The sequence below is a fragment of the Solanum pennellii genome, chromosome 1 (assembly GCF_001406875.1).
Source record: "Solanum pennellii chromosome 1, SPENNV200".
In the NCBI taxonomy this organism is placed as follows: domain Eukaryota; kingdom Viridiplantae; phylum Streptophyta; class Magnoliopsida; order Solanales; family Solanaceae; genus Solanum; species Solanum pennellii.
Genome location: NC_028637.1, coordinates 108,588,788 through 108,614,294, shown reverse-complemented (window position 1 = coordinate 108,614,294; position 25,507 = coordinate 108,588,788). Strand labels below are relative to the sequence as shown.

The window sequence follows — 25,507 nt, the reverse complement described above, 5'->3', positions numbered from 1 at the left end:
GTTGGGGGGAGATTGAAACTATATGGCGGGAAGCTTTATGTTTTGTGGGCTGTCTCTCTTCTGCAAGCGGATGGAAATGGGCTGGGCTTTCATTTTACAGATTTGGTCTTGATTACTTTTATAAATGAAAAATTACGCGGTCTAGCGAATTTATACTACTTAATTATTTATCATAGTTATAGCTATAATTTGCTATAATTATCACTCACGACTAATATTATATATTAATTACGTGAAATGAATTTGAGTTTATATAATTTGTCATTTTTGTATATGTATAATATATACAATAATCTAACTTATATAAATATACAATTCACTTCTCTCCCACTCTTTGCCCTCTCTTGCTCGTCTCTCTCCTCTCTCCCAGTTTGCTTGCCATATATACAAATGAATATGCATAATATCCAACTATCTAACCAATATACACATACAATTTACCTCTCTCCCACTCTTTGCCCTCTCTCTTCTCTCTCCCTGTCTCACTCGCCTCTCTCCTTCCTATAACATGTCTCTACGAATTATAATTATCAAACTATAACTATGGAGAGTAATTATGCTAATTTTGATTGGTTATATGTGAAAGTTCCTTTTTTATAAATTGGGCTCTGATTAATTACATTCTATCTCGAAAGTTTTTCAAATTACAATAATTTTAGATTTTTCAAAATTCGCAGATACACTACTCCTACATCCGATACATAGCAAACAACACATAAGTTATGTATCACATATATAAGTTATATTCATATACAAAACTATGAACCAGATTCATTATGATTTAAGTTTGAAATAATTGTGGTTATCATATTTGTACGACATACTACTAACTCATTTACTTGATTGTCTGTCAATTTTTAATATTTCACTTCTCTGCAATGATATGTTAATATGGATAATTATATCATACAAAAAGAAAAAGAAAAATAATATAAGTACGTAATTAATGATTAGAATCAAATAGGCTTTCAGTATACGCATCGTTTAAAACAACGATTTTTATCACTTATACAAGTCTAATACTAAATCACAATAATACTGGATTCAATGGCCTAAGCTATATATTATATATTGATATGATGTGTTTCAATCCATCAATAATTAATTCTTTTTTGGTACAACACACTTGACTTGGACAGCTAAAGTCTTAAAGGTGTTAGGGCATGGATCCTTGTTTGGTTCATCAAATGTTACTCTCTCAATTGGGATAGTACAAGCGTGTTTTCCCAAACAATATTTTTCTGCAACTTTAATACTATTTTGTGAAGTGCAAGTACCCATGGTAAAATTTCCACATGCACCATCTGGATCACCATAACTAGCAAATTCAACTTTTTCGATCACATTATCATCGGGGCAAGTTAAATGAGCTCCTGCTTTAAGATCTTCAACAACCGGGCAGAATTTACTGCCAGAACTCTCAAAATTTTTAACATTTGGAGGATGATATTCTGTGATCATACTGCAAATTGTGTCTCGATTCACTGTTACAATTTCTATTTTTTCTGGATGACCTCCTGTTTCTTCGAAAACAACTAGGAGATTATTATTTGGCTTCAAAAATGCTCTTGGAACATGATACCTGCAGCAAATCAATTTATAAATTTAATATTGTACGTATCATTCTTTTACCTTTCAATATTGAATACGCGTTGATACTTACTCAGATTGTGTGGGCTGTCCAAGAGGAGAGAGGAAAGATACCCAGTAACGACCCAGGCTCTTACCATTAACCCAAAGCATACCTTTCTGCATTTTGTCCATTTTCAAGGCCACTGGATCAGTGCCTTCAGGGGCATCGAAGTATGTCTGTAAGTACGAAAAATCGATCAATAAACTTCATATCTTTCTATACATATATATTTGGGACTCCAACTTACCTTATACCAAGTAACAGGTCCTGGTGGAGTAGCAGTTACGGGAGTCCATTTTACTTTCTTTGCACCCTCTTCAGTGAATACTTGTTCTTTTTCGCCAGATACACCAACCTGAAAGAATGATTTTGAATTTTACTAGTACTAGTTAATTTAATATTTGAATACTTTGTTAAATACAAATGCATACATACCTCATGTCCCCAAACATTTAGGGTGATATCAAGAGTTCCAGCCATTAAACCTTGAATTGTCACTGCACGGGGTCCAGCAAACCTCTTTTCCATATAAGCACCACTATTCTGTAATTGTATTTCATTAATTCTAACGCTCAAATTAAACTTAAAACCAAATGGAGAATTATACCAAATGATAAATACCGGGTATCCAACTAGCTCACCCAAAAGGGTGATGTCATTAACTCCTGGTTTCAACACGATGGGTTGCCGAAAAACGAAGCTTTTATCAATATTGTTCCCATGCCCAAATCCTAAAAATGATTAATTAAATACTGTCAGAAAATTAAAAGAATATGACATGACATGATATTTTTTATTAGAGAACATACCAATATATTGTCCATTGACAAACGCAGCCAATGCATGGCCCATACTTGCAACTTGCAACACAGTGAGAATATCAGATCTCATGGGCAAGTCATGTCGATTAACGTTGATGCTGTGTTTTCAAGAAATAATATATATATATATATTAAGAGTAAATTCAAGTTTGAGTGCCTTTAAATTATATACGTATAATATAATTAAATAAATCGTACCTTGTTGAATACCAAGCGTAGTCTGATTTATCTTTAGTTAAACTGTAGAGCTCCAATGGTTCCCTATTCTTAAGTGCCAATTCATTGACTGTTGGTACTTTTTCTTGATACATTTCCCATTTAAGATTCTTTGCTTTTTCTGATGGTACAAAGTTTCTTGAATTGTGTTGGGAGACTACCTGTTTACTTTCATTCATTCATTTATTCCAGTTATACAATACATATAACAGTTGGAAAAAAATTAAAGTGGATTTATTTACCGTTTGAGTGTTGTAAACGACAGTCTTACAATCAGCTAGAATGCTAACTGATTTTTCAGGCAAGTAATAATTAGCTCCTCTAAATGTAATGTTGGAAGGTTGAGTGGTGTGATTGTTGGTCAAAAAGGCAGCACACATATGCTCACCAATGTTCTCATACACAGTGATCTACATTTCATTTTATGTATCAAATTAAATTACATATCATAATCCAAGTCAATTTATACTAATAATGACGTACGTACCTCAAGGTCCTGGTTAATCTTTTGTACTGTGGGAGTACCCCAAAGAAGAGCCCTTCTTGATAATCTCAAAGCTCTATGCAAGTCTCTCAAGTGACTCCATTTCGGGTCCCTCATTAAACCTAATCCATCAACATTTAATTTATTAAATCAAAGTGCTTCACTCTTATTCGTTATCGTTTAGTTAATTAATTAATTACCAAATTCATCAAGAGGAGCCTCATCATAATAACGAGTAGTCACGAAAGAAGAACTTGATCTTCCAAAGTTTGTTCCACCATGGTACTGAAATTATAATAATTAGTTAAGAATAATCAAAACACACAATAATTAATTAGTAAATATGTTGATTTACCATGTAATAGTTTGTAAGAGTCCCATTTTTGGCAAAGAAACGAGCCACAGAAAAAGCAAGATCTTCTGCTGATCTTTGTGATGGAGGGTCTCCAAATGTTCTATACCTGTATTTCATTTTTGTTAACAACTACGTTCCTTAAAATATACTAGTAATCATAATAGTAGTAGTTATCAACATATACCATGGTCCAAGTGTATACATATAGTATAAATTAGTATACATTGTCTATAGACTCTTTTTTTTTTTAAAAAAAAAACAAACTAGATGATCGAAGGATTCAGAATCATAATAATATGGAGTAATTGGTATCTAACCATTAGTTAGTGAAATTAAACTCTCAAGGTTGAACTTACTGGGCAGTCCAATTTTCAGTCCACAGTGTAGGCTTGTTGGGCCCATTAGGGCCTGCAAAAGTATCCGCACAATGCCTTCCATTGCACGTGTTTATCTAACGGTAAAAAAATATTGTGTTTTTTACTTTCTAAAGTATAATAAATAATAATAATAATAATTTTGATAGAATAAATAAAATGAACGTACTACTGTAGGAGGGGCCTCTTTTTGCTTGCACATAATCCAGGGGACACCATCATATAATCCAACAGCCATATTTGCTGCCCACTCAATATATTTCTTTCCATTTTCTTTATAAGCAGCTTGGACATTGTTGTACTCATTTTCAATCTGTTAAGTAAACACAATAATATTGATGTTGGATTATTATCTCTAGTGATTCGATAGTGTATACTATGTAAAAATGTTATATTACTTATACATTTATATAAACGTTATTTAAACAAATTAACCTGAGCCAAGATAATGGGACCTCCTTGGGGTGCAAATAGTTTCTCTTTTTTCATCAAATCAATGACCATTTCTGAATATTTTTTCATATGGTACTTCAAAAGAGAGAATAAATTAATTAAATAAGTCATTAAAAATATTTAATTTAATCAAAAGTATGCAAAATTGTGAGTACATACCACAAATGGCTCGTTATAAGAACGGAATGTGATATTTTTAACCTCTCTTAACCAGTATGGAAACCCTCTGTTTCGAAGAACAAAATATTGATTAATAAATAGATCATAATTAAGGACCATAAGAAATAATTAACATTGTATAAAATACCCTGAACTCCATTCTGCTTCAATATAAGGTCCAATTCTGAGAGTTACATACAAACCCTGTTCAGCTATCTCCTTGATGAATTTGACAATGTCAAAATTTCCTTCAAAGTTGAACTGTAAATCGACCAACGTTAATCTCAATATTCGAATTTGTGAGTCAATGACATACGTACAACAACTTTTTTTTAACACTAGAAGAGATTCAATAATTTATAGTATATACACTTAAAAACATGATAATAAATTATAGATTTGTCTCTGTTAATTACCTGGCCTTGAACCGGCTCGTGAATGTTCCAGAACACATAAGTCTGGATGACATTAATACCTCCTTCTTTAGCCTTTCTAATAATTTCTGGCCACATCTGTGGGGAAAAATTTGATACATAATTAAGTATAAATAATTAAAGGTTAGAATTCATTGGCGGTCTCTTAAAATTGGTATTAATTTTCACTTACACACTTTAAGTAGGTTTTGTACATTTTAAGCACCTCAAGTAAGGGTTTGTTATGCTATTTTGACACCTTTTTGACAATCAACTAAAATTACAAAGTGTGTGTAATACTTGAATGTAAAAATAATAATTTAAAATAAATTATTAAAAATAACTAATTTTTCAGCAAAAATAAATAAATAAAATTACTTATTTTCTACCATCCCGCCCTACCCATTTGTCTTACATCCCTTTTGCCTCCCCAACTCAACAATTATTTTCTTGGTTCTTCTTCCATTTTTTAAAAAAAGAATCATCAGATTTTAGGCTCTTTTCTTTAATTGATTTCGAAAATTATATATGACATTCTTCTAACTTTTTTGAGAAAAAATGCATGTCTTGTTCTAAAATATCTTTTCAAAATTAGTGTGATGATTTTTTAAAAATTTATTCTTATAAACTTTTTTAAAATTAGTGTGAAAATTTTTTATTGTATTTTTTCATATTTTTTATGATTCTTTATCATGAATTTTTATGGGGAAGGTGGATTAAGTGATAGGGCTAAAAAGTGAAGAAGAAGAAGGAAAAAAATTAAAAAAGAATCCAAAAGAGAACCCCTCATGCGCTCAAAATGGGTGCAACACACGCAATATGTCAAGTCAGCAAAAAGTACAAAAATGACATAGCAGAACTCAACATGATATGTCTAAAATGAACAAAGTCTAGTTGAGATGTCTAAGTGAAAATTGATGCTACCTTTAGGAGGTTACCGATGAGTTGAGCCATAGTTAAACATATATGAAAAATGACTAGAATTACAATTTAAAGTCACCTCAGGAGGACTACGGGTATAATGAATAGAACCAGAAAAGAAGAGTTCCCTATTTCCATTTACGATCAAGGAACGGCCATCGTAAGCTACGCCACGTGGCTTTTCTTGACCATTCACCGATGTAACCAACAAGGAAATCAAGAGAGCTAACGTTAATATTTGAAACATTTTTGTTTTTATGTTTTTGTGTTTTTATGAGTTTTAGTTATTAGTGCAAATGCAAGAGCTATGTATGTAATTGGAGTTTTACTGTTTTAACTAAGAAGCCTCCATCAGTGAATACAATATGAGGCTTGTAGAATTTCTCGTATTTTTCACGATCTATTCTTTTGTGTTTTTGTTACTTGCTTGTGGTTTCTTTAATTTCTCAAACAATCTTTAAAAAAAAAATTAATATAAAAAATTGTGATTTAAAATGTCTTATTTTTTCTTTTAAGTATACAAACTTCAATTAATTAACCAATAAATTGATGCTTACATAGTTCTGATTTACGTAAAAGAATAAATTAGATATATAAGATTTCAAATTCCAAATTTTTGATTCTTATTAAACAAAGAGAAGAATTACTAATCAATTTATTCAAAATAGGGGACAAACTAAATGCTAAAGACAATGATAATCGACCGACACACAAACAGATCGAAAAATAGCAGAATATGAGACAAAATAATTAAAATATAGACGATCAAGTATATATATTTTTTGCAATAAAAAAAATAATCTCATTTAATTAAAGTAGAAAATGAATCATAAAAATGTATCATCATCTGCCACAAACCTGATGAATAATGATCACACGTTCCATTATATTATAGATTAAAAACATACGCACTACTATGTCAATCAGCCAAGGCTGAATGTATATGATACAGTTAGGTACGTAAAAGCTTTTTTTTAAAAAAAAGAAAAATGCACGATCATTCCCTCGATCTATATTCAAAACTCTATAGATACATTTATACCATATTAAGACTCTATTATTTTCTGAACTTGTTTTATTAGTAATTCTCTATTCCCTCTCGACCTATGTGGCATTATCTTGAAAAAAAATTAATCAGCGTTGGGGCCCACAAGATAGTGTCATATAAGCTGTAAAATGATAAAAAAATTATTAATAAAATAAATTCAAGAATAATAAGACCTAAGCTTACATTTGTGTATGCAAAATCATACATTTGTGTATGCAAAATCATCAAGAAATTTTCATGTATATTGTGTTGCTCTTTGATTAACATAAATGGGAAGTGGGTTAATAGATTAGTTGTGAGTGATAAATATAATATAAACAATATGCTGCCACAGAATTCTCCATTTCCAAAACATTGAAGGTAGCTTTGACTGTGTTAAAAATAAAAAGACATGTGTTTTAAGCCTTTTAATTTAAGGGAATTCATTTTTAATAATAATAGGTTATAAGTTATTATTTTTTTAACAAATATTGAATAATATTTGTCGAAAAAGTAAACATTTCATGAAAAATGAAGAATTATTAGAAGAAATTTGACATATTTGAAGTACTATATCTCATGAAAAATAATTTAAAATAATAATGTTTATACTATTGGATGAAAACCAGAAGAAATGAATTATATAAAAGTTATTAACAATTTAAGATAAATGATCCGTTTAAGTTTTGCTTTAGGTCACTAATACGCTTGAGCCGCCGTAAGGATTTATGAAAGCCAAGTTCTAAAAAATCTTAGTATATACTAATACATCCTATGGGTAAATATTTTATGGTTAGATTTGTAGCATAAACACTGAAAGAAAACAAGGATTAAAGATTTGAAAAAAGGTAACTAAGGGGAATCTTTTCTAGAGGATACAGAAAAAGGTGAACAAAGATAGAGGAAAAACACTCTGATCTTTGCACTACTTAGTGGAAAAAACAAATAGAGCAAAACAGTTGTAACAAAGTGGTAGATTTTGTTGACACAAGAATTGTTTACTAAGTAACCCCAAAAGCAAAACAAGTTAAATGTGTTTGTCATCTTTCCTTTTGCTTACTTTTTCATTCAATAGTTGATATTCTTTATGGCTTTTAAATAGGATATCACATACTTTCCAAACATATGAACTTAGATTAATTACCCTTTTTTTTGTTGTTGTAGTTATTGTGATCTATTTGCGTATGCATTATTATATATATTCTTGCTAATGTGGCTATGGATAAAAGAATTACTATCATTTTGGAATTGTGAAGAACTGCATGCACTTTTTATTTCAACTAGTTGATGGATTAGGGGATTTTACATCTTTTGAAGTATTATGACATACAAGTTTTAGGAATCGACGTTAGGGGAACTACAACAGCAAATGGCAGATGAATTTGCATGCTCTGCTTGGTGAGAAAAATAATCTTTCTTTTCAATTGATGTTTTTTGTTGCATGTATTATTGTCTACATTATTTAGTTTCTAATTGACATTATGGTGTAATTTTGCGTTTCCTTTAATATAATACAATTAGATGATTTTGGTTTTCGCGTTAACTATATTTGAATAACACTTTTTAAGTCAAATCCACAGGAAAATGTTGTTGGTGATCTTTCTCTTTTCATTAAAATTTTGGGAGCAAACAAACGAATACAAAGAAAGAAAGACATGGGATCATAGTAAATAGAAAATCGTTTAGCTCACCTATAAATCTTTCGTGTTTAATATTTAGGATTCTTTATAATCTTGTAATAACAAGAAAAGTATTGATAATCTCAACATCAAGTTTCATTTAAATATACTTAAATAGAGCAACAAAAAATTTCAAAACATTAATAAAGAGAAAAATGAAAACAAATGGTGCTTGACTAATAATATCGCCCAATTTTTGGATGAAAATATAACTAAATGTAGCAGTTTTAAGAGAAACTAAGATTTCGAAATTTTCAACGGACCTCGTTTCTTTTTCTTTTTTCTTTTTCTTTTTCAGTCGATGAATGGAATAAAGAGTTTTTAGTTAATTTATTTTTCTGAAAAAAAAAATTAGTTTTTTTCTTCTCTCAATGGACGAATGTAATAGAGAGTTCTCATTTATTTTTTTTGAAGTAAGGAGATTCTAGTCGTTTTTCTTCTTTTTCGATCGATTTCTTTTTTCCAAAGAATGGAATATAAAGTCGACAAATTGTTTTCAATCGATTTATTTTTTTCGAAGAAATGAAATAGTAAATTTTCAGGTACACTGCTAAATCGGTAATATGAACAAGTTTGGATTGAATTTGATGAATCAAATTAATTAAGTCAAAAATACATGCTCCCTCTAAAAGTTACTTAGGCCAGTTAGGTGAGTGTTATCTCCGAGTGATGTTAAAATCCGCGTCGAGGTCAATATATATATATGTCATTTATTTAAATTTATAGTTCATTTTAACATTAAATCACATAATAATGAAAAATTGCATTGATTTAATATGAATACATTGCCGTTTTCCATCCTATAGGGTATGTTATTTTTCATTTTTTTTGTTATTTTATTTTATTAAGATTTAAGTCTCAAAACTCGCATTAAACAGGTGTCCCATAACAATAAAAGAGAGCGCATTCTATCCTTAAATTATCACACTTTGTGCAACTTCCAAGTAGTATTTTCTTCTTGGATAACAGACCTGTAACTTGTGATTTATACAAACACTTCAAAAAGTTATGCTCCCAAAATCATGCAGCTTTGTGGCCCTCAGCTAAGTTGGCCAATTTATTGGATCATTTTAATTAACTAATAACTGAAATATCAGAGAGACAACGTTCCTCATATCTGCAAGAAGCTAAAAAGGCGGCAACATCGGTGCCCTTACATGTATGTGCTGCACGACCTTAAAAAGTCAAAATTTGAAAGAAGATGATCTTCCTACATATTTACAACTGTTTGTAGCAAAAGAACACCCGCAAAAGAAAAAAATCCCATCTTCATCATTCGATCAAAGCAAGGTGCCAATGTAAGCTGTGAAACAAAGCAGCCAAAACACAAATGCTGGAGTTAAATCAGCGGGGACTAAATGCATGGCTCAAAAACAAACAAACAAATTGTTCATTTTACAATGTCCACAACAACGCTGCAGTAATGAAACTAGCAATCAGAATAGAGGAAAAGCTGTTGAAAAGGAATATAACTATATAAAGATATACAACAGCAGATTCTGATGAATACAAACCTAGGTGGTGTTAGTTGAGGATGCCGCCATTATTTAGGACCAGGCACCAATAATTTCCAAGTTGTATACACAAGTCCATTTGTCATGTAACTTATGACAAATCAAATGATCCTTGACCTTCATTGATAGCATAGAGCAACTTTTTGTACATTATATCCTGCAGAGAGATGTGTAAGGATTAACAGTATCATTTGACCCTCCCAACTCCCAAGACATAGATGGAGACAAGACGGACAAGAGTAGGAAAAATTCTACAACTGTACTAGGAAAGCAGATGAGAGGAAAAGTTACGCCATACCAACAGCCGACAAATTGGGGAGAAATCATACCTTAGTAGAATAGGGAGGCAGTTTCAGGTAGTTAGCACATGTCATCACACTAGGTAAATCATCGTCTGCAGATTCTGATGGCATATTACCATTTGGTGCTGTATTGCTAGCACTAGATGAATGCTGCTCAGAAGATATGACAGTCAGCTTCTGCAGAGAGAATTAACAGATAGGACTAATATTTTAGTCAACTACAGCATACCTTTCTCACTATTGTCAACTTAGGATTGAGCACGGCCAGACCACCTGGAGGAAGCCGGGGAGCACCAGTCACAAACTGACAGAATGCTCGTTGCTGCTCAGGAGTGAACTCTCCCATGATCTCCAATAACTGATCAGAATCAAATTTGAAAGTGGACATCAGTTTGAAGCCAATATAATAGACAGACGAAGGCTTACCTTGACAACATTACTGTCTCAGGCAGTACACTTCTACTAATAGCTGAAGAACAAACTTACATATACGATGGCGGGACTCTTGGCTGTATATCCATGATCAAACTTGATATGATCTACAAGCGTCTCAGCCTGGATAAGCAAAAGAAGTGAAATTCAATTAAAGCCGGACACATACAAGATCACAGTCTTATACTGGGTTCATGAGAAACAAAACATTACCTTCCATAACTCTTTACGGCCACAAAGCAGGTAGTCCAACTCAGTAGAAGAGAATATTTGCAGAGCTGAAATCTCAAAAACCTGAAAGTTGCGGAGCCTAAAGGTTATTTCACTATCGTAAGATGAAAGATGATATCAAGGAAGTATGAGGTAACCGATGAATTGATTAAGTGAAAGTTGCACCAAAATTATCATTTAAATATCATCTCTAGATGCACCTCTAATTAGCTAAAATCCCATCATAGCAACAAACCTGATTGAATCCAGATCTAAATGCTTCCATCTGCCGCCCAATTCCAGTCCTCACAGTGGCATCAACCACCAAAGTAACATATTCTTCCAAGTTACAGAGATCCACCTGCAAGTTCCAATTGAAGTATACAAATCAAACAAAATTATGAAGAGGACAAAAAGATGAAATGGCATCCAAGAAAAGCAGCATACATTCTCATTCCCTGCTTTCAGAACATATTCAGGATAGCCTGGGAGTGTGAAATCTAAACAAAGATCCTCAACTGGGATCCCACGAAAATGCAGATCATTAATGTTCTCTTGGCCCTGGCCTCCAATTGATTCTAGATTTTGTTTACGGCTAACAAGAGCTTGCAACTCTTGCAAAGTCTTCCCTAACTCAGCATCAAAAGAAAGAATATCATACAGATCAAGCTCCTACAATGTTGAAGCAAAGAAATGTTAGCAAAAAAAAAAAAAAAAAAAAATAGAAAGACAAATGCAACAATTAAATCGCAGATGGCAATCACATGCAAAACAAAAAAACATAAAGAAGCCCTTACTTGGCCAAGAACAAGCTTGTAAAATGCAGTTGACAGAGGGAGATCCAATAGCCGCCCATCTTGAAGTGCTTTCGCCATCACACGCCCTAGCAATCTGAAATATTCAATCACCCTTGGGAAGTGGTTGCCATCTGCAGTTTCAACAGTTGATGACCAAGGACGTGGGAATAATCCAAGAGGTGCTTGGACAAGCTCTTTATCACCCCCACTCAATTTTTCATCCACACCCACTTCCATTGAATGTTCACTTGATGAGGAACTTGTTCTCCACATTCTCAGTCCAACTTTCTGCAGATCCCGACTTAACAGGGTATAGAATTCCAGAGTTGGGCCCAAACCAGTTCCAACTTCACCAAAATATTCGACCTCGAGAACAGCTTTTTGGCTAGAGTACATCTCCATTACCTTTGCAGCAGAATCCAGAATACGATTCCTAGAGACACGGACTTTCTGGCGCTGTAGTCTCCCAACCCTGACTTCTCTCTCATTGGTAGATCCATTTCCATCTGCACCTTGCTGCTGTTGAAGCCGATATAAAGCCCTAGATAATCCAAAGGCCGTTGAATAGAAGTACTGGCGCCGAGTCTCAAATGGAAAAAGAAACGGACAGGACCTTGTCAACTGGGAACACCATGATGGAAGAGACCCACTACAAAGGGCTAGAGCATCCTGTATCTGTCGGGCCAACTTTGGAGTGAGCTTGCTGTTTACAAATTCCTCCGAGGGAATTTTGACACCAGTAGTATTGAGCTCATCTAAACTCAATATTTTGCCTTCAGAAAAATCATCAATAACTGACTGCACATGTAATCGTGGGGCCAGCTGGTTTAATCCCTCTACTACACGTAAAAGGGCCAAAATGTTGTAAGTAGAATTGCTTTTCTCCATATCACAAGGAAGTTCTCCCTGTAATATACTATCTAACAATGATGCTTGATGCAACGAGGGATCAGCGCTGGCACTTGCTGAAGAACTAGCTTTATTAGACTTGGTGGAAGTTGAGCTCCCATCCCCTTTCGTAGACCTCTCTGCTTGGCTGTCAACTCTTTGGTATGTGATAGTGTAAATATCACCCCAAAGTCTGCTTCCGTCACTAGACGGAAAGTCAGTGCCACCATACCTCTCTTCGTCATCCTCGTCAAGGACAAGTTGGCGCTGGATGGCCTGGTAGATAGTTAAGTGTCTATTAAGCTGCTTTCCACCAGCAGAAAATACAAGTCTGGGTGGATCGCTAGTGCTAAATAAAGGGCGACCATGACGATCTCTAGCTCCTCTCAAACCTCTACCGTTCGCAGATGCAAGTCCAGCCATGGCAGCTGCAGCAAATGACATTGCACCCCTTGAACCATAAGAACTCCCACTCCTGAACTCAACAGAATCAGATCCCTGAGCAGAAGCAGCTCTGCTGCTTGAACCACCAGCAGCATTTGTCTGATTATCATTTGTAGTCTGTGTGGCAGGACTATCTTCCGAAGAATCGCCCAATTTGACGTCATGAACTTTGTCCGGCGTGCAAACAGGAAGAGAATCATCACCCAACACCTAAAGCATCAGCAACAATTTCAGAAAAGCATCTTCAATACAACTGTGTATAAAATTAAAAGAGCTGCTCAAGTTGATCTGGGGAGATTAGCTGAAAAATGCATATTGAGAATGTAAATCTCTCTCAACCATGTTGCTCGAACTCAAGCAAAATATTGACGCGCCCCGTGTCAACACATGCATGGACATTTTGAAGAGCCCAAGCAACACGACTATCCGTTACCTAAGTTAATTAAAAATGCCAGAATCTGAAATTTAAAAAACAAGGATCTTGATTCAAGGTTTAAAAAAAGCAAGGAGAAGTTCAATAGCTTACATCATCGTGGTCATCTTCATCATCATCAGATATATCTTCATCCTCAATAACCAAAGCGTCATCAATTTCAACAGGTGACATGTCCAACTCATCATCCTAAACATCACAACAAGCAGTGGGGTGGAAAGTTAATGTTGTCATGCAAACCAGCAACTAATCGGGAGATGAAAAATGGAAGCAAAAAGATTCAGAGGAACATCAAAGTTTTAAATAAGCGTTTGTCTGTTTCATTTCAGCAAATGAAACCTAATGGTCAAGAGAGAGCCTTATCAAAAAGATATTCAAAAGAGAGACATAACTAATTCAAATTTAACTCTAAGATTCAAAAGCTAAATCATGTGACCACTACGTTTAGGTTGTAGAAACATGTGACTAGGTCAGAAATACTATTTTCCCCTACTTTATATTGGGCAAGACCAGACTATTCTGTGCTTTTGTTATTATTCAGTGCAAACATACAATTTTTTATTCCACTTGTATCCTATTTCTCTTTTATGCTATTTCTGAATGACATCCCTTGTATCAAGATTATCTCCTTCATTTTGAAGGATATAATAGAAATTACTCTTCTGCTGTAATATTGATGAAGATGAAGATGCGCCAAATACAAATTTTAATCATATTTTTACTCGTTCATTTGTATTTTTTCTTAACATCTTCTCATTTATTTATTATTACATAACTTACTATTTAAACAGCGATCTTCAATAAAGAAAGAAGGTATGAAGAAATATACCTCAGAACTAGATTCCCCATTCACAGGTTTAACTTCTGCTTCTTTATCCAATGCTGCTCGTCTTCGAACAGCATTTCTTGTTTGGGGTCCCTTGCCATCTTCTTGAGCAGGCTTCAGAACAGCCTTCCCTTTGCCCTTGGATGAACTTCCATTTTTTTCCTGTGGTGAGTCTTTCTTTGCACCATCATTAATATTAACCGCTGACCTAGATCGTGTACGACGAGATCCCGAAGCGGGAGTAGAGGTCGATGGGCATGAAGCACCAACCCCTGCAGCGGTGGTCCCAGACTCAGAGTTGCCTACTGATGCCAAGGCCTTTTGACCAGACTCAACTCTCTGAACTCGAGGCCACAGGAAGTCTTCAATAGCCGCTAGACTGGCTAAAGGATCGATCAACACAACATTTGAAGAGTAGTCACGAAGGGTCTTGTCTCCTTGAGCTCTGCAAAGGCGTAGCTTGAATGGTTGTGACAAAGCACTTAAACCTGAAGAAAGTCGTGCATTTCCAGTAGATGATCTTGAAGAATGACTCAGGACGACAGGGAACCGCTCCAAGGAAGACAAAGCATTTTGAAGCTTTTGAACCAAAACAGTCATAGGAACCATATTCCCACCTACACTGGAAGGAAGGGCAACTGAAATAAAAGACTTGTATCTTCTGAGTGCTTGTTGTCGAAGCCTAGACAAGTTAGCATCTGAGATTCTTTCCTTTGAAAAATATCCACATGTAAAATAGTTCAGCAAAGCTGCAACCACTCCACTTCCAATGAACTCAAAAGTTGATACACCATCCCCTTTGCTGAGCTCCCCCAGCATGGAAGCTACCAGTTCAGCCAAGGTGTCTTCCTTACTGGCAGAAATATCCCCAAGCCGAGGAACAGAAGCTTTTGATTTTCCTTTAGGTTTAGATATTTGTTCATCAACACCAGTGTTCAACTTCATACAGAGATTCTTCAATCGTAAAAGATCATCTGTAACACCAACCTCAGTAGCCCCGGATTCTGAAGGGAAGTATTTATCTTTGAAAGATTTGGCACCTGCACTGACTGCAATCCGAAGGTTAGAACTGGTCTTTGGTATTTCCAGTGAATTTGGTGGTGATCCACTCCCTGGAACTGGACTTTTAGGATCCTCAATGGAATTTGCATCTGCATTTGAATTACTGCCACGACGTCGGTTACGTCTAGAACGAGATGACCCGGGTATACAATCGTTTTCCTTCTCAGCAGAAGATGGCTGGAAAGTAGACGAACCTAGGGAGGGAGACAATATCAGAGCATCTACGGCATGAACAACACCTTCTCGCACAAACATCTTGGCAAAAATTCCAGGAAGCTTTTCCATTAGTATTTCTGCTACTTGAAGAGCAGGCACCAGCACTTGAGGATCCTTCCAAGCCAATACTCCAGCCAAGAAACTACATAGGAATCATAAATGAAGCACTACTGTCACTACCAAAGAAATATGATGCATATAATGATTGTTGCTTGGATAACCATTCCATACCAGATCAACGCCAGAAGAAAAATTGCAAGCTTGTATTGTTTATATTCATACCTTGATATGTTAGTGACGTTATTTAGAGATTGAATCATATTTGCACCGCTGAAATACATAAGCTTTCCAATAGCTGAGAGGCACTTGTGGCGAACTGGACTATTTACACTGGATCCATATACCTAACGAGTAAAACAACAGGGTTTTGTCTGGTAAATCTCCACCATGGCAGTTGTAAGATGGTCGCAGCAATTTACAATGGATTGTAATTATAAACCTAACCTGGATCAGAACAGGAAGAAGATCCATTCCAAATTGTTGCAGAAGTTCAGGCTGATCATTCAACAATTTTTCTCGAGCTGAAACCTCCTGGGAAGATGGATTCATATCCTCCTGTTTGGTAGAACCACTAGCAGAAGATTTCTTTATAGCAGAACCTTTAATGAGCAAATTAGTGCCGGTTGGAAGAGAGATGGTTCCTTGAGGCAGCGGAGGAAGGAGCTCATTTGCCAGGTTCACGATCTCAAAAATCTAAACAGTGAGTAAATTCATTTAATGTTATTATAAGAGATACAAGCAGCTTTCAGAAGAAATAGTTTGTACACAACAGAGAGGGCATCATTTCATGGCATTTGCTCAAGGACTAGCACCCACGAATCCAGATGATTTTGCAACAAGAGTAAATTTAGTGAGTCGAAGATTGCTTCTAAATTCACAAGAGAATCGAGTCAACTGGCAGAATAACACATTAAAAAATTATAATGCCCAAGAAAGGTAAATCCTACCTTTCCCAGGCCTCACTTGCGTGATACTACGTATGTTGTTGTAAGGTTCTTCATAACATATTCTAGAAATGTAAGCTGTTGAATTAGTTTTAGATAGTTCTGTCTGCCCATGACGAGCTTAATCACATAGTCATATTTACACTATTAATGTTCAATTGACATCAGTGCAAACAATTTGAGTCTTCAAATACTAACAAAAAAAATTAACCAGAAACCCATGAAGTGTTCCAAAACTTATATTTGAAGGTTGTTTTACCAATTATTCATAATACTTGATTGACATTCTAGAATACTAAATTTGAATATTCAATATCCACCAAGTTTTGAAGCTAAAAACAATGAATTTCTCAATAACGGTAGTGATCTCCAGTTCCCCAATAGGACACCAAGTAGGGATTTGGACAGTTATAGTTTGAAGTGGCAAAAAATTATTTCAAGTTGAAGTTGAAAACAAGTATCTGGACCACCAACACATTGTAATGATACTTCCTTGTTTTCAGAAGGTAATGAGTCAAATGATTAGTTTAGCCATAATAGTTAAACATGAGGAATGTCATATTTTTGGACGTGTTATAGGTGACTTTTGATTTAATTTTATTTTATTTGGATGATTAACGTACTATTAGACAAACTTGGTATATGTATATTCGAAGGTGCATAACCCGGATAATCCATGTTCAAGCGGAAAGGGAAGTATCCAGAAGGTCAATTATTGAGGTTGGACCTGCAGAGGGCTTTGCACAGCCGCTCAAAAAAGCAGTCAAGATACTACCTAACACAGCACAGATATGTGATGCAGCCACACACAAAGCGGAAGGAACACGATATCTGCACTATAGTACATAATATTATGCACATGGACAACAGAATTTGTTCTATAATGATATTTTGTCTTCTTTACATTCCCCCAACCCTATAATAAAAAGGGTATGATTGTCCATAAGCTAAGGTATCTTTAGTTTTGAAGCCGTACACACTTTATTTGCACTTAGCACTTAAAGCCCCCACGGACCTTAGAGCTTTTTTGCGCTTTTCGCCTTTGATATTAATGCTCCTGATTACAACTCTTCTTTCCTATGATTTATGATAAGAATCCCTTCATGAAGTCATTTTCTTTATTATCAGAATTTGATGATTGATAAACTAGTTTGAACTTTAATTTCATGAATTAATACCTACCTACTGTACAAGTTTGGCGGTTAATCCTTCAGGATGAAACTTAATTTACTCCAGACAGAAAATAAGAGGAACTCTTCTCTTTGAATTGTTTTCGGTGGTGGTTCTCCATAACCTGTCTATTCGAGAGAAGAATTGACCGGAGTGTGCTATTGGAGTAGGAGGAGAGAAGCACATTGTTATCTATTGAATGCCTAATTTGATTCAAAGTATTTTAATGACATGGTTATTTGAAAGACAATCTAGAAATGTTAGTTTTTTAAAAGAATTAAGAATAATAGTGATATGAATTAAACAACTATATTTATGAGAAGTAATGCATAGTTATGACCAAGGATAGGCAATTAGGCATATCAAATAGAAAAATCTAAACCAACGGTCATAAGTCAAGCTGTCAAGGTCTCCACTTCCTTACTTTGGTAATTCTCTTTTCTCTTAGTTCAAGATTTCAGAGCACTATAAGTATTTGTTTTGGGACATCAATTTTAATTGATTTCAACTACCAAGAATAAATTACAACACACCCAGTGTAATTCAACAAGTGAGGTCAGGGGAGGGCAGGATGTACCCTTTGCAATGTAGAGAGATTGTTTCCAATATACTGGGGAAAAACCTAACTCAAAAAACAACGTTCTCCAAAAAATAACTTAATGATAATTATTTTACTCCATGTGGGACCATGGAGTACTATATTTGATCATAACAGGTTTTATCTACCAGGCACTTTACTCATTTTGTTACTTCTTTGACATCCAAGTGACTTATGAACATGTAGTGCTTGAACTTCAACAAAGAACGAATGTAAAATTATAATATGGCACACATCTGCCTAGCAAACTGACATATGCTTAGTCAACTATCTTTCAATGCTATAGAAAATCTATACTATAATATGACCTACTAGTTTCAATTGTTTACAAGAAACAATAACAATTGTAGCATGAATTTAAACTAAAACTAGTGATGCACACCTGTTCCGGAGGTTTGCTCAAGGCAGGTGAAATAGACACAGTGGCCACAAGATCAGAACCTGATAGTATATCCTTGAGTATTCCACTTATTCCAAGCAGCAGTAAGGTTTTTGCTCCAAGCGGAGATCCACTAGCACATGTCGAAAGTAGCCTAATTAAACCCTGTAACACTTGTCAAGTCAGAATACAGCCATCAAGGTCGTAAATAACCAACATATGGAGGATTTAAACGTACTGTGTAGGTTGACGTGCTGAGTGAAGCCTGTCCACCTCCAGAGTTGCTGGTTGAGATGAGGGAGGCAGCTTGGGTAACAAGTCCGTGATTGCAAAGTTCATCAAGCTTTTCAGGGTATGACGCAAATGCTTCAGCAATACGGGTCAAGCAGATAGAAGCATGCTCTAATACCTGTAGACACCAGCACCAAAAGATGACACTAAAGAAAAAAAGTGTTGTTTGACCAAACTAGGAGGGGCTCGGGAAGAGGGTGTATGGGAAGATAACATGATGATGATTTACCTTTGCATCATGATATTGGAGGAGATTCGTTAAGAGAGGAACAGCTTCCATGACAAAGTCAGACGCATCTGAAGGAAGCTTCTTGCACATATTAGCAGCAGTGGCCAATGCTACTCTCTATGGAAGGATAAACAGTTAGAAATAATTATATAGGTACTATAAGGAGCTGGAAGGTTGCTTGTTTCACTAAAACTGAATTCCATAAAATCAGGATAGAGTTGATCAAAGATTATACAAAACCATGATACAGTTAATCATGAAAGGAATTCTTCTACCTGAACACCAGTAGAAAAGAAATCGAGATAAGAAAGCACAGCCATCAGCGCACCGGCCCTCAAACAAGCAGTTGGGTGTTCCTGAGATATCTTCTTTAGAGCTTGCAAAGACTGTTAAACGCAAACATTAGCATCACAGTTAAAAAAAACAATCCTTAACGTGTATATGTTCCACACAAGTTAATTCACTCACCTGTTCAGCCAAGTCCATGTATTCAATTGTAAGCAGGCGAGCTACAAAGCATGAAACAGCTCCATAATGGACAACAGCAGCACAGGAAGAAGGTAGAACGTCAACCAAATGGGTAAGAGCACGGGCCGCAAGAAGCATAATGTCAGGATTGTTCTCGTGATTGAGCAGTCCTACAAGTACCGGTACAAATGAGTCCACAGAAAATGTGGACAGGGAGTCTTCTGTTCCAATGGATAGCATCTCACACAGCTGAGTTAAAGCTTCAACCTGTTTTCCTTCCTCCCCATCCGCCCTTAAACCAGCTAATATCTTCTTGAGCCGGCCACTTTGGTGGGATGATGATGCCGACCCCACGCCAGAGCTAGGGAGTAAATCATCCAATCCAGCACCCAATTTCCTAAGCAGTCCCTGAAGAGCACTACTTGCTGAATTTAAATTTTGGTGCAAAATCCCAACACCGCCCTCGCTATCATTGTCATCGTCCTCACCAGGACCACCAGAATCTATGTTCAATCCAAGAATCCGCTCGGCATCCCTATCCCTTTCTTTATCCCTAACTCTAACCTCATGTTCTTTCTCCTTACCTTTATCCAAATTATCCTTATCGGAACCATGACTAGGGTTCTTACCACGGCGGTTTCGGCTAGCTGACCCAGAAGATTCATTGGTGGAGTCCATGGGTGTAGAGGATGCTAGTGAGTCCTGAGAACGAGTTGTGATGCGGGAACGAGTAGAGATCGATGCAGTTGGGGCAACGGGAGTGGAATTGACGGTGGAAGTAGAAGTAGAAACGGCGGTGACACGGGCTCTCTTAGCGGCGCGAGTGGTTGGCCCAGAGGAAGAAGAAGAAGGCGCTGATGAGGTGGCCTCCGCCCGCTTCCGGCTCCGAGTTTCCATACAAAACCCAAAACCCCTTCAGAACCGTGAATCAGCTCGCCGATGTATCCGAAATCATAATCATATATGAGAAACCCTAATTCATAAAAAAATTAAAGAATTTTAACCAAAAGAGAGGATCTTTATTGATTCAGCTAAATCCACCAATCACAATCGATTAAAAGTCCCAAATCAGAGCAATCAATTTCCAATGAAATGCTTTTAGTAATCAACAAAGCGATATACGGACTTTGAGAGAAGAGGAATATAACTGAGGAAAGGCAAATATGTAGAGAGAGCTAAAGAAAACCCTAATTCTATAAATAATTTTGGGTCTGCTGAATTATTTATTTTTTCCGTCCATGAAGAGAGATCGAATAAGATGCTTTTTTAAAAAAAAGCCTTCGGTTCATTTTTATACTTCCAAAACTTTTTCCTTTACGAGTTTGTGCGTTGATTGATTAGGTATGATTTCATATATTATCGAATTGATTAATTGATTTTTAGTTTTTAAATATATTAAATTAATAATAATTTGATAAATAAAATATTTTTTGTTAAGTTTATATTTTTAATGATATGTTTTTAAATTTTTAATACAATTGATGATAAAATATTTGTATAATTATGCACACATAATGTCCATAAAATAAAAATAATAACGAGGATAAAAGTGTAATTCAATTTTTCACATTAATCACTTTTATTTAATTAAAATACTAGTGATTATTTTTTTGAGATATTTTGTTAAAGTGTTTTGGTTAATATATGTGTCGACATAATATTTCATTGAATCATTCAATTAAGTAGGGATATTAAATTTAGGGAAAAAAAGATATGATATATTGTTCAATTTGCCATAGAGTTAATATATTCATCATGGTTTTGAAAGTGACTTATATATATTTTTATTATTATACAAATGACTACATATATTATTTTCCTCTTATAAAAGTAAAAATAATAATTTCTATTATTTTATCCTTTTCACACGCTTTTTTAATTTATTTTTAAATTCAAGGGCTACTTTTAATTTATTATTTTAATGGTCAAATTTTTCTTTTCACTTATTTTCTTATAAAATTTATCATGGATATCCTAAATATATTATACAGATATAAAAATTAAATTACAATATAGCCGGAAAAAAATAGTTTTCAAATTTTTCATTCACACTTCTTTTTTTTATTCTCTTATTTTACACAATGAAAAAAATAAGAAACCTGAATAATAAATAATAAAAATGTCAAAAATAGTTTATGTGTGAACGATCAAATATATGACTTTTTAAATAAAATAAAAAATTAATTTTATCAATTTTTAACTTTAAATTATTAAAAATAATTTATGTGTGAAAAAAATCAAATACATAATCTATGTGTGAAAAAGTCAAATACATGTGCATCTATCCTGTAATGATTTGTGGAGGTTCAGTCTTTGAACTCTTAGTGAAAGTTGTATTTCATATTAGGGTTGTACATGACCGGATTGGTTCGGCTTTTTCAAATATCAAACCAAACAATTTGTGTCGGACATTGAATTTATAAACCAAACCAAACAAATAAAACTTGGGTTTTTTAACTTCGAAATTTTTGGGTTTCTTCAGGGTTTTCAGGTTTTTGGATTTTCGAGTTTTTTCGATAAAGTATTCGTATAAACATATAATTTACTTGTACTTCAAATATTTCTTTAGTCCTACCAAAATGCAACTACATAAGTTATTTCTCAAGAAAATAACAACAAATATGATATGATTAATGACACTAAAATATCCAACAAAAAAAATAATAAAATCGCGTAAAACAAATATTGCAAATTAATAAGTCATAATGAAATTGATCATAATTTAAAGTACTAAATCATGCTAAAATTAGTAAGTATTAGTTAGATGACCAAATATTAAGGGAAAGTAAAATTAGATCGTTTATTTTAATTGTCTAAATCTATGTAAAACTAAAAAACAAATATTCAATATTCTTAGTGTTGAATTGATTTCCTTTTTGCATTAGTATTAATTTGATTTTTATTTAAACTTTATTACAATTACCAACATATATGAACTATAATATTTATTAGGTTATTAAGAATTTTAACTTCCAAATATGAAATAAATATATTAAAAGATAAAAACTATGAAAAAGTATAAGAGATATTTAAAATTTATATCAAAGTAAGTATTTTTCTTATAAAATAAAATTTTAAAATTATATATATAATGTCAGGTTGTTTTTAGTTGAAACCAAACCAATTCAAATATAATCGGATTTTTTTTTTCAACACCAAACCAAGTCAAACCAAATCACTAGTCGTTTTTTTCCAATTTGACTCGATTTTCGATTCGATTTTCTACACCCCTACTTTGTATGAGTGAATATCAAAATTAAAGGAGCACTCTCGACAAATTTCATATATGTGAGTCAAAAGTAGCTAATCCTAAAAACAAGGTCTTTATACTCTACATATAGAAAACATAGTCTTAAAGAAAAAGGAATTAAAATAAGGAAAGTTTGTTCAGATGACGCGGCTTTATTCAACTGACCAGATAACGAACCGTCGATCAATCGACGGTCTGTAGACTGCCTCCGTCAGTCAGGACTTATAATATTTTTCTCTACTCGGATGGTACTCTCTCTGAATCAAACGATAGATCAACAATAAGGTCTGTCGATGTCCCTCCGTAGCTCCATACTTAAAATCTTTCAAATTCGGGTACTGGAACCTTCTTTGAACCAAACGACGGTTCACCAGTACGGTCCGTCGATCAAGCGACGGAGCGTTGTTGCCTCTCGTAGTTTCACACTTGGTCAGACTTCCCGATTTTCCTAAACTGTCCTGAGCTGCTCATCTACGGTCACCAACTATGGTCCGTCGATTGCATCTGTAGTCTGGTTCTGCACTATTTTTCAGTTGTTTTCTCCCTTGCCACCTGAACATCTTTCTTGTAAAACAGAGCACAAAACTTTTTAAAATCACTACAAAAAGGCTTTAACACGCACAATAAATTTGTTTTGAAAAACGTTAATGAAAATAGAGATAGCACACGGTCGTAATGTGTTGTCTATTAATGCTTGTGTCAACACGTTGAATATTGTGGGTAAGAATGATACTTTATTTCTCCTGAGTAGTCGTACCGACTTTCGGTGGACGCGGAGCCAACGAGTTAATTCAAATATGAGACCATTACTGACTTTTGAGTAAACGTTATTGTTTTACCAAGTGAAGGTTCAATGCAAAACACACTTTCATTATGCACAACTGTCTATCTTCAATTAAATTGTGAAACACTATCTTATTTTAATTGAAACAAGTAGGGGGAATGTTGGTGTTTATGCATTTTAATATTAAAATTTAAATATTAAGTGCTTATGTTAGTGGGTATAAGTTGACAAAAATGTGGTCATTATTTTGGTTTAACTCTTGTAAGTTGTAACCAATATTGTCTCGACCTACCACTAATTCCACCTATTATTCTATCTTACTATCCTTTGTAACTTATGTAATTTTTGGGCTATTCATTATCTAATTAACTATCAATTATCTCTCTATTCATTGTGAGGAAACATTTTTCACATATAAAGTGTGGTCTTATTTTGTATTGAGAAGAAGAGAAATAATGTAAAAAAAAGATGAAATGTGTTGGAAAATATTGTAGTGTGTAGTGAAGTAAAGGTCATTTTGGTAGGCCACATTAGAAGAAATATTTCATGTATTATGTATGATATTATTTAGTACTATATTTGGTATGAATTTCGGCCTATGTATAACTAATTCATGGATTGATTAGCTATACCTCCTATATGATATTATAAGATGTAAAACTAATTCCTTCCATTTGAAGGTATTAGTAATACATAGGATATAATACCATGACATAAGTTTATTTTTTTTCTTGGATTTATGTTTTATATTTGTACCAGTAAATTTATTTAAATAAATTAGCTTACAAGTTAGTTAGAGACAGTTGTGTGTTACTAAATAAAGCCAACACAAATTAATACGATAATTGAAATATGAGTTTGTTTAAAATTAACTAATTGTTTGTTATAGTTATTTGTGTTTTGAACAATTCATAAATTTGCATACATATTGAATTACAACTTAAAATTTTTGTACAAATTTAGATGGTTTATTCAATTATACTATTATCTACCATTTTTTCAATTTTAAAAGTTGATAATTTAAAATGAAAATTGACATTTTATAAATGATCAATTTACTAAGATAAGAATTATTTATCCTCAAATAATTTAAGTGAACAGAAAGTAATAATGACGATAAAATTATTCTTTCATAGCTATGTCCGACAATTATTTACATATTAACCCAGTTACATAATAATTCAAGAGTATAGTTGAAAAAACGTTTTTTTTTATAAAGTCTCAAACCAAACATAAAATGATGTGGGAAATAATGAATCAAATATTTGATAAAAATAAATTATATATCACCAATTCCTACATTACTAATCTCAGCATTGCTAATTCTTACATTACTAATCTTTGTACCAAATAATTCCTAAATATAATGAAAGAAAGAGTTGAAATATTTTTAATTTTATTCACTATATAAAAGAGGATATTATATATTCAAAATAGCCTTTTTTTTTTGTAAAGCTTTAAACTTTTTAATTAACTCAAAATTGCTTGAATTGAACTTGGATTGCTATATTTTGAAGGGGATAAATCAAAAGATATATTACTGGATAGTATGTAATCAAATTGAGCATAGTAATGAAATTTAGGTGACTTTTAATTAGTGGGGCCCTGCTAGCTTGCAAATAACGTCGGCAAACCAAACGGTTAATTAAAAAGAAAATGAAAAGAAAAAAACGCG

The 25,507-nt window shown here is 33.9% G+C and overlaps 2 protein-coding genes across 3 annotated transcripts; both read right to left on the bottom strand.

The window, feature by feature from the left end:
• Positions 1-927: 927 nt before the first annotated feature.
• Positions 928-6,158, bottom strand: LOC107028142 (beta-galactosidase 13-like). Its single transcript, XM_015229194.2, has 18 exons — positions 5,909-6,158; positions 4,912-5,007; positions 4,644-4,756; positions 4,496-4,562; positions 4,319-4,411; positions 4,053-4,196; positions 3,866-3,960; positions 3,510-3,615; positions 3,355-3,439; positions 3,158-3,276; positions 2,913-3,080; positions 2,653-2,831; positions 2,443-2,552; positions 2,255-2,364; positions 2,069-2,176; positions 1,881-1,988; positions 1,664-1,809; positions 928-1,582 (listed from the first exon to the last, which is right to left on the bottom strand). The coding sequence occupies exons 1-18, from the start codon at positions 6,074-6,076 to the stop codon at positions 1,102-1,104; spliced, it is 2,496 nt and encodes an 831-aa protein (XP_015084680.1). The 5' UTR covers positions 6,077-6,158; the 3' UTR covers positions 928-1,101.
• A 3,383-nt stretch (positions 6,159-9,541) lies between these two features.
• Positions 9,542-21,050, bottom strand: LOC107001174 (E3 ubiquitin-protein ligase UPL3). Of its 2 annotated transcripts, none has more exons than XM_027911805.1 (18): positions 19,799-21,050; positions 19,606-19,716; positions 19,331-19,447; positions 19,049-19,219; positions 18,814-18,975; positions 16,164-16,412; positions 15,942-16,063; positions 14,385-15,801; positions 13,649-13,744; positions 11,791-13,332; positions 11,441-11,665; positions 11,250-11,354; positions 10,997-11,077; positions 10,838-10,906; positions 10,581-10,709; positions 10,379-10,501; positions 10,050-10,206; positions 9,542-9,950 (listed from the first exon to the last, which is right to left on the bottom strand). In XM_027911805.1, exons 1-17 carry the CDS (start codon positions 20,693-20,695, stop codon positions 10,141-10,143), a joined length of 5,682 nt encoding a protein of 1,893 aa, XP_027767606.1. In that variant the 5' UTR covers positions 20,696-21,050; the 3' UTR covers positions 9,542-9,950; positions 10,050-10,140. The 2 variants fall into 2 exon arrangements, with proteins under 2 accessions (XP_027767606.1, XP_015054811.1); XM_015199325.2 differs by having other exon boundaries at positions 9,542-9,838.
• Between the last annotated feature and the right edge of the window lie 4,457 nt (positions 21,051-25,507).

Coding starts and splice junctions, on each gene's coding strand:
- LOC107028142 (XM_015229194.2), bottom strand. CDS start 6,076: ATGTTTCAAATATTAACGTTAGCTCTCTTGATTTCCTTGTTGGTTACA. Junction 3,961..4,052: donor AAGAGGCCCCTCCTACAGTA/GTACGTTCATTT, acceptor TTTTACCGTTAG/ATAAACACGTGCAATGGAAG. Junction 1,989..2,068: donor TAAATGTTTGGGGACATGAG/GTATGTATGCAT, acceptor TCATTCTTTCAG/GTTGGTGTATCTGGCGAAAA.
- LOC107001174 (XM_027911805.1), bottom strand. CDS start 20,695: ATGGAAACTCGGAGCCGGAAGCGGGCGGAGGCCACCTCATCAGCGCCT. Junction 19,717..19,798: donor ACATGGACTTGGCTGAACAG/GTGAGTGAATTA, acceptor TGCGTTTAACAG/TCTTTGCAAGCTCTAAAGAA. Junction 10,502..10,580: donor AGTTGACAATAGTGAGAAAG/GTATGCTGTAGT, acceptor TCTTCTGAGCAG/CATTCATCTAGTGCTAGCAA.